The following is a 9,091-nucleotide window of genomic DNA, read 5'->3' on the forward strand; positions in this document are numbered from 1 at the left end:
GAAGTTACCATTTGTTATTTGCTGGAAAAATCAAACACATTGAATGTCTTTTTGTATCAAAACACAGTGCAGTCCAAGAGTCTGTGGGAGAAAGTAGAACTTCATCCCTGTTCCTCAGTAGGAATTAGATGTGAAAAAGCCTGAGAGGCAGATAGCAGAGCATGTGGTAGCACCCTCTTTGGCCACTGCTGACAGCTCCTTTACCTGTTTTAATCCAATTTCACTAAAAGTGTCTTTAACAGAAGACTCTCTTGCTTCAGCTCCCCTTCCCATGGCAGTCAGGTCAACGGTGCCAGGACTTTCTGATCTACAGGTGACCACAGACAGAGCCAGAGTGGGTCCTTAATGCCAGCTACTCCAAGAGAGAAACTCAAAGCCACTCCATTCTCCTGGGTCACCCTCCATTACCTTTATCTCTTATTGATTGCATAGGCAAATGCAGAGCTTGTCATGGAAACCCTGCGAGATGTTGAAGAACTGGACGGCTTCATGAAGAAAGACAAATACGCAGATCCTGAATTCACTAGGAAGCTGTGGGCATATCTGACTGTCAACCAGATGCTGGCAGAGAGGTGAGGAGAAATGTGGTCTGTGAAGGGAGAGGTGAAGCTTGAGAGCAATCTGGTCCTCTCTGAGACCACAGCCATGAGGCTGCTCACAGGGTTTCAAGTGGATAAGGTAAACAAATCAAAATAAGGGTAGGTGATATCTTCAGCCACATTCCTCCTACTTTTAGCACTCACAGATATCAAGCAGTAGAATTTGGGAGCAGTTAATTAGAGGAATAATGGTCAAACAGACCTGGCTGTGGGGCTGAGGGAACGAAATGTATAGATTTGCCGTACGGAGCCTGAGTAAAAGCTATGGAGAGGTTCAGGACGAATCCCCACTGAAGCAGAAAGAGGTCTCCTGCTGAGACCAGGAGATGGAGCAGACTACTTTGAGTCCAGGCAAAAGACCCAAAAAGGCAAGAATAGTCTTCTTATGGAGAGTGCATTCACACAGACCCTTAGCCTTTCCTTCTTGCAACACCTACGAGTTCGTCTCTGTGACTGCTCTGTAAAGCTGCTGACCATGCCTTCTGTTTTGTTTTCCATCCAGAAACACAGCCCCCACTGCAGCTTTGAAGAGGAATATTACCAAATCCATCCTACAGATGTCTCTTGACCATCACATTGTTACCCCCTTCACAGCCATGCTGATAGAGAATGCCGAAAAGGACGAGATAATGCTGGCAGACCAGCCTAAAGACCCCAGAAAGGGCTGCTGCCCAGGTTAGTGTCTCAGTCTGTCTTACTCTACCTCTCATTTTGGCTTTGTTCTTCTTGTTTTGGAAGAAGTGTTGTGTTCATTGTTCACTCTGGGTATTTGGGCTTTGATAGCCTGTATTTTCAGTAAAAGTTGACCAAATCGTCAGCCACTTTAAGAGCCTCCTGTTACAGAAGTTTGGAGCCGTTGGCTTTAGTGAGGATTGAATGTGCCAACGTTGCAATGATATTTCCAATAAACCTACAGTCTCAGAGATTGAACATCTTCTAACTGGTACAGATATGCCTAGTTCCCTGCACTGAAGCGGTAGAATTCATTAAACTGTATCTTATCTCCACTTGGAAACTTCCTAAGATCGTCATCAATAGGCCGCAAGCTTACATGGAATCTGAGTTGTCTTAACAACAGAGAGTTCCTCATTAATTAAACTTCTGGATTTCTCCTTTAAATCCATTATTTCAATACATGTTCCAAGGTCTTTGTTACAGCAACCTTATATCCAGCCGAATGAGCCCGAGTTGGCTTGTTCTGGCATTATATACTAGAGTTAGTCCCAAAGCAACAGCTGTTGACATGCATGGGTGTCCAGCAGATTCAAAGTCATCCCTGCACAGCCATGTGCTTCCAACGAAACTTAGCAGCAGCTATTTTGTGCCCTCACCAGTCAGTGATTTGAAAAAGCACAACTGTTGCTGCCAGTGCCATGCAACCGAAGCACCAACAGTAAAAGATCAACTCCTTCAACAACAGAGTCTGGTGATTTAAAACCTATTAATAAACAGGAGTGTTTACTATGGGTTGTGAAGGAAAGAAGCAACCCACATTACACCAATGGACCACATCATCCATCTGGCGTTTCACACTGGAACTGGCTGTGACTTTGCTGAAACTCCAAGTACATCCTGCACGCTCGCTTCTCGTGCTCTGGATAACTGTAAAAATGTCCTGGTGCTGGCTCAATGAAATAGGGTTCTTATGTCTGTCAATTGTTATTTTTAGGTTCATTTATTCTTCTTTTCAATTTGAAAGTCTGCAACTGAGACCCAAAGAGAAATTAAATAGTTGTTCTTTGTACTGCATGCTACAACTCACAACTGCCAAACAGTTCAGCACGGAAATAGCATGCATTGCATTCATGGATAATGAATTCATTATACATGGCATCATCATTATCTTGATTTAGGTGATGCGGAGGATTTGAGTGATTTTAATGCAGGTTCTTGTGTCTTTGTGTTTGATGGAAGAGTGAAAACTTAACAGCACTGAATTCATGGTTAAGGCATGGATGGGTTTCAGGGACAGCGGGACATGACTCTTGAACCTCAGCAAAGGACAGAGCTTGTAAAATAATATCAAAGTAAATCTGTGCTTAGGAATGTGCAACACATGGGCTGTACTAAAAAGTTTGCGTATACAAGAGACAGAATGAGTAATCTGGAATAGATTTTCCTGTCTGTCCTTTCACAAGTTTGCGGACGACACCAAGCTGGGAGGCTGTGTCGATCTGCTCGAGGGTAGTGAGGCCCTTCAGAGGGATTTGAACAGACTGGATCGTTGGGCTGAGGCCAATGGCATGAGCTTTAATAAGGCCAAGTGCAGAGTCCTTCACTTGGGGTATAAAAACCCCAAGCATCGCTATAGGCTCGGGGAGGAGTGGCTGGAGAGCTGCCTGGCGGAAAAGGACCTGGGGGTGTTGGTTGACTACCGGCTTGATATGAGCCAGCAGTGTGCCCAGGTGGCCAAAAAGGCCAATGGGATACTGGCGTGTATCAAGAATAGTGTGACCAGCAGGAGCAGGGAAGTGATCCTGCCCCTGTACTCGGCACTGGTGAGGCCGCACCTGGAATATTGTGTCCAGTTTTGGGCCCCTCGCTTTAAGAGAGATATTGAGCTCCTGGAGCGAGTCCAAAGAAGGGCGACTAAACTGGTCGAGAGGCTGGAAAATAAAACTTATGAGGAGCGGCTGAGGGAGTTGGGGCTGTTTAGCCTGGAGAAGAGGAGGCTGAGGGGAGACCTGATTACAGCCTACAAATACTTGAGAAAAGATGGTGGGGAGTTAGGGGAAGGTCTCTTTACATTAGTGATGGGTGATAGGACAAGAGGAAATGGGCATAAGCTTAGTCAGGGGAGATTCAGGTTGGATGTTAGGAAGTATTTCTTCTCTGAAAGGGTTGTCAGCCACTGGAATAGGCTGTCCAGGGAGGTGGTTGAGTCCCCATCCCTGGATGTGTTTAAGAAAAGGGTGGATGATCTACTTGAGGATATGGTTTAATGGGGATTAGGGATGGTTGGACTGGATGATCTCTAAGGTCTTTTCCAACCTAGAAATCTATCAAATTGATGAAACTCCCATCAGAGCTGCTCTGTTTTCATAGACAGAGACCACTGAAATCACTCACTTTTCAAATGATTGACTAATTGTTCTTTTGTCATGATAGACTTATTGCAAAACTGGACTGTGCATGGGAGAACTTCTTCATGCATTGTGGTCTGTGAAATTAATATGACCTGGAAACTCAGGACTCTCTGTCTTTTTTAGTTTTTAGTTCCTTTATTATCTGCACTGACTTCACATTCAACTGTGCAAACTGTAAAAACAGCCTATAGTCTGAATTAAGAGTTCAAGATAGAAGATGCTGACAGAGATTTAGAAGTTCTAGCTGTGCAATCTTCTGTCCTGCTGTTGTTCCTGGCTCTTTTTTCCCCTTACTCCCCTTCAGAGCAGGGCCAGCAGATGAGAATATGCGCCCTGCTTCAGCTCTTGCCATTCTCAGCCCAATGTATTAAAATAAACCAAGTTTCATGGATTGTTTAAGATCATACTGCTTCATGAACTAAGTGGCAGAGAGAGGGCACATTTTACTTTCTTCTGCCTCTGCCATGGCAAAGGCAGAGAGACCTCTAGCAGAAGGGGACACGTTAGGGGATCATATTTTAAATGCTTGCACTTATTTGCAACCTTTATGCATGTGGGTCATCCCAGGGCATGCAGAAAGAGTTTTCCCTTTTCTCCCGCTCCTCAAACTCAGGACCCAAGTCAGCAAAGCTTTTACCACATGCTAAATTTTTTAAATTTAGCTGTTTATTTTGCAAAACACTTAAGCCCTTGCATTGAGGGCTTTGCTAAAGAAGGGCCTATTCATATGAATAAGTTAAAAAGTGAGGTTCCATTTTTCATCAATAGCTTAGGGTTAGCTCAACCGCCCTAGTAAGTTATATTCCTCTGATGGAGACACTGGAGTAAACCCGTCCTAACTTCATTATACAAATCTGTTTGTTTTAAAGAGTGTTGCACTTGCTTTACATTGGTATAAAGGTATCAGGCTCTGACCTCCTACATTGCTTTAAAAATTACACTAGCAAAAATCTCAGCATTGACAAAAACCTGGTTATGACTGTCGTTTAACAGGTACTCCAGGAATAACTCCAAACGCACCTAATAATAACAAAGGTATCCCAGCCTGGGCCAACATCACAGCTGAACAAGTTCACTTTGTGCATGAGCATAAGAGCCCTCTTGTGTCTTCTCTGAGCATAAACCGAGGTAAAAGCTCCAGTATTTCTCTGCAAAGTAAGACCACACAGAAACACTCATCGCCCAAGACGCAAATAAAGGTGATACAACCAAAGTGATCGGGCGCTTTGGGAGTTTCAGCTTCTGTGACAAGATGCTAATCCCAATAACGATGGAGGAGTGTATCAGTTGTCCCTATTCTTCTTGCTGAGGTTTCTAAATTGTTGGAAAAGCTGTATCTTCATTTAGGGGCTAGAGACTCAATCAACTGCCTAATGAAGCTACTTCACTGCTGTAGCAGAGGACATCAGTGTGAAAAGTCTTTGGTACAGCCTCTGCTGAAGGTCTGATCAGGGCACAATCATGCGCATCCCAAATGACAGCCACCTCAGTCAAATTTTTGCAAATCCATCCAGCACCCAAGGGTTAAGCTTTTCTTTATAAAATACTTAAGTCATTTTGACTATAAATAGACGAACCTGGGAAAATATGCTCTAAATTACAAGGACGAGACTAGGTTAGATCCTAATAGGATCCCAGTGACCTCATCTGCTGCTCCATGCTTCCCTGAGGCTGAGTCAGTTTGCTCAGCTTACCTTCAGCTTCTCTGCACTAGTAAAGCTGATGTAAAGTTACTGCCCTTGTAAGTGACAGATGAACGTTCGTTTGGTGGTAGATAAAAATCTCTGAATGCACTGATGACTGATGGGTCCTGTTAATGTTTGGGCCGTGTCCACAGTTTAGTGCCTACCTAAACAAACCAGCTGTGAGAACCGTTGCCTGTAAAAGCAGCATAACTCTGCTAACTCTGGGAGCGTGCCTGCCTGCGGATGTGTGTATTTACGTAGCTATCAAACAAAGAGCTGGCAAACTCCTTCTTGGCATAGCTCCAGATTTAATCTAAGGCTTTGGGTAGTCAAGAAAATTCTTGGAAAAGAAGGTGAACAAGGCAAGGTTACCCGTCCATCTTATACATGTGTTTTGCACTGGGAATTCTTTCTATTCCTGGAAATGTTGATCAAAACAGGCCTTGTGATCAAGTTAAGGAAGATCAAGCAGTTGGTCAGAATAAGAAAAGATGATTGAGAGCTATATTCAAGAGACTCAATATATTCAAAATATTCAAGACATTCAAAAGCTCCTTCACCTCTTGAAGTGTACCTACCCCACGGTTTCTTGTGAAGATATTCCTGGTCAGGGGTCTAGCACAGGAAAAGTCAAATGCTTCCAAGAGGTGAGGAACACCAGTGAATGAATGGAAGCTGGCCTGGCTATCCCCATAGGCAACACTGAGCACGGGGATGTCTCTGGATGTTGACGGGGAGATGCCAACCACCACCAAGCCAGCAAGAGCTGGGCAGTGCTTTGCACTTCAAGATGAAATTGGAGGCAGCTGCCTTCAGTAATAGGTGCAGATGTTTGTCTCATTCCAGGCAAATTATAAAGAACACAGGACTTCCAGAGGGGCCTAGTCCCACCAGGGTGTTAAACATACTGTGAGAACAAGTCCTGGATTGTATTCCTCAGAGAAGTTGGTATGCAGGATGTATATTTACCCAACATCAGTATGATGGTATGAACTTGTAACATGTCTGAGAGCTTCTTAGTTTGAGAGAGTGATGTCCTGGGAGGGTGTCACTGCTAGAAATAGGCAACAGCTCATCATGGACAAGGTTGGATATTAGTTTTGAACAGAGGTGTCACCCAAGTCTTGCTTTCCATGCCTTAGGTCCTTTCCTGGACCTAGGCCTTAAATATGTGTCCCTGTCTGTCTGGTGCGCAGATGGGTCCTTGGTCTCACCTGGAGGCTGGCTTCCATCATTAAGAAATAAAGTTCGGTTTCTAGAACTCCAGGTCAAACCTATGGCATCCTAGTGTGTAGCTGACCAGTTAAACCAGTAGTTCACTGCAGTTGGCAATGCTCCTCAAGCCTATAATGTCACATACTTTCCCTAAACAGGGGAAGTATATGAGGAGAAAGTGTCTGAGAGGCTTTCGTGAGGACCATCTGAGAACTGTCTTCACTCAGAGGGTGGTGAGGCAGTGGAACAGGTTGCCCAGAGAAGTTGTGGCTGCCCCACCTCTGGAAGTGTTTAAGGGCAGGTTGGATGAGGCTTTGAGCAACCTGATCTAGCGGAAGGTGTCCCTGCACATGGCAGGGGATGGGAACTAGATAGTCTTTAAGGTCCTCTCCAACCCAAGCCATTCTATGATTCTATAAACTTCCTTAGCTACTGCAGAGGTGGAAAGGGCCCTTGTCCTACTCTGAGAAGTCCCAAAAAGTGCTTCAAAATCCTCCAAAGAAAGTGTCTCAGTCTTTGTGTCCCTTACCTCAAGGGCAGGTACCAGTCTGCTTCTCATGCCTGTTTGTATTCCATGTTTCAGTTGACAATGATCCACATTTCATCATACACCTGCCCAAGAGCCAAAGGAACATCTGCTTCAATATCAACTCAGAGCCTGGAAAGATATTAAACTTGGTTTCTGATCCTGGTACCGGTAAGGAATAAAACATGGTTTACTTTACAGCACACTTTTCTTCTCTGAAAAAGTTCTGAAAGGTGTCTGGAGGGAGCAGGGGAAATGCCTACGGGGAGGACAGCGTGCCAAGAGAAGTGTGGCCAGCAGGTTGAGGAAAGTGATTATTTCCCTCCACATCTGGAGAATTGTGTCCAGTTTGAGGCTTGCCAACACAAGAAAGATTTTGACAAACTGGATCAAATTCAGTGGTGGCCACCAACATGATTATGAGACTGAAGCACAGGACATAGAGGGAGAGACTGAGACAGCTGGCTTGGGTCAGTCTTAACAAGAACTTCAGTGAATCTTATTGCTGTCTACAACCACCTAATCCGATGGTAAAGATGAAGCCTGACGTCTCCAAAATGCACAGCTAAAGGACAAGAGGCAACAGAAACAAGTTGCAACAGGTGAAATTCAGAGCAGGAGTGGGCTATTGGGAAAAACTTTTTCATTGTGAGGATGGCCAAACACTGGGAAAGGAGCCAAGATAGGTGAGGAAGTCTCCATGACAGGTGAAGATTCCCCTCTCTCATTTATGCTTTTAAAGAAGAAAGTGGAAGATAGATACAAAGAGAAATAAAACTGGAGGCATCCTTGGTGGCAGGCAGAAAAAATGTGTAACTGTACTCCTACAGGAAGCAAAGGGAATTAGCCTCTTCTTCTCAGAGGGCTTTACCTATCAACATTTCTTTAATTTCTGGGGTGTATGTGAAAAGTGATGAGTGTTTGGAGGCAGGGTAAGCTGGGCTGGAAATGTGGTGCCATTCCTCCACTGCCCATCGGCCCCATGCCCTTCACAGCCAGCAAGGGACCGAATGGCTTATGAATCAGCTCATGCTACCAGTAAGATGTAACATCAATTCCCACCAGACTGATAGGCTAAGGGGTGAACAGTGCTATCAGGAGGTGATTTAATAAATTATCCTCTTCTCGTGGCTGGCAAGATGAGAAAAACAGGATCAGAGGGGTCCCTGTTTCTCCTGATCCCATGGTACTCCCTGCTGAGATCAGAACTCCAAGTCTTGAGGTGGTGCTCCAAGGTTTAGGTAACATCTGCTTCTCTGCACTTCACAGGAGTCGTGGTTAATGGGCAGCTCGTTGGGGCCAAGAAAACAGAGAATAAGAAACTCAACACATACTTTGGCAAAATTGGCTTTTATTTCAAAAACAAAGGCCTGAAAGTGGAGATCACCACAGAAACAATAACGCTGAAAGATGGATCTTATGGCATCACGCTGACCTGGTCTGACACGGGGCACATCATTCGGAAACAGTAAGTTGCTGAGAATCTGTTGTCTGCCCTATGGAAACCATTTGCAACGCAGCATTGGACTGTCCCAGCGGTGGGTGGGATCCAGGTCACAGGGTGCCTACACATGGGCATGTGCATCTTAGATGTCTGAGCTCTCGTTATAGTTGATGAAATTAGGCAGTCGGGCCAAGAGAACAATTCAGTTGACCAGACACTTGTAGAAAGAGTTGAATTCCTCTTCCTTCTGCTGACTGCATTAACTAAGAGCAGGACTCAGTTGCCTGAACACAAGCACCTCAGATTATCTGAAGTATCCTCAGGGTTCCTGACATCCACAGGTGGATGAGAGACAGGACTCACAACATCCAGGAGACTTTCACAAGCAGATTAGCAGCTAGCAATCATGTTGGACAGCTTACAGCACTAGACACCTGTTTAGGCAATGGAATCACTTCCAAAATCTCCACTCATTGTAGGAAGAGTTTAAACTTGCGAAGCAAGATTTGGTTGCCTGAACATGGGCATGAAGTGTC

At 44.7% G+C, this 9,091-nt stretch overlaps 1 protein-coding gene across 1 annotated transcript in view; it reads left to right on the forward strand.

Annotated features, from left to right (window-relative positions):
• ITIH2 (inter-alpha-trypsin inhibitor heavy chain 2) overlaps positions 1–9,091 on the forward strand; it is a 31,642-nt gene that overhangs the window by 20,294 nt on the left and 2,257 nt on the right. Inside the window, exons 14-18 of the mRNA XM_009980517.2 lie at positions 433–572; positions 1,102–1,274; positions 4,679–4,813; positions 7,169–7,282; positions 8,381–8,579. Coding sequence (XP_009978819.1) covers positions 433–572; positions 1,102–1,274; positions 4,679–4,813; positions 7,169–7,282; positions 8,381–8,579 — 761 coding nt within the window. The remainder of the gene's footprint in view (positions 1–432; positions 573–1,101; positions 1,275–4,678; positions 4,814–7,168; positions 7,283–8,380; positions 8,580–9,091) is intronic.

This window comes from Tauraco erythrolophus, chromosome 4 (genome assembly GCF_009769465.1).
Source record: "Tauraco erythrolophus isolate bTauEry1 chromosome 4, bTauEry1.pri, whole genome shotgun sequence".
Lineage (NCBI taxonomy): Eukaryota > Metazoa > Chordata > Aves > Musophagiformes > Musophagidae > Tauraco > Tauraco erythrolophus.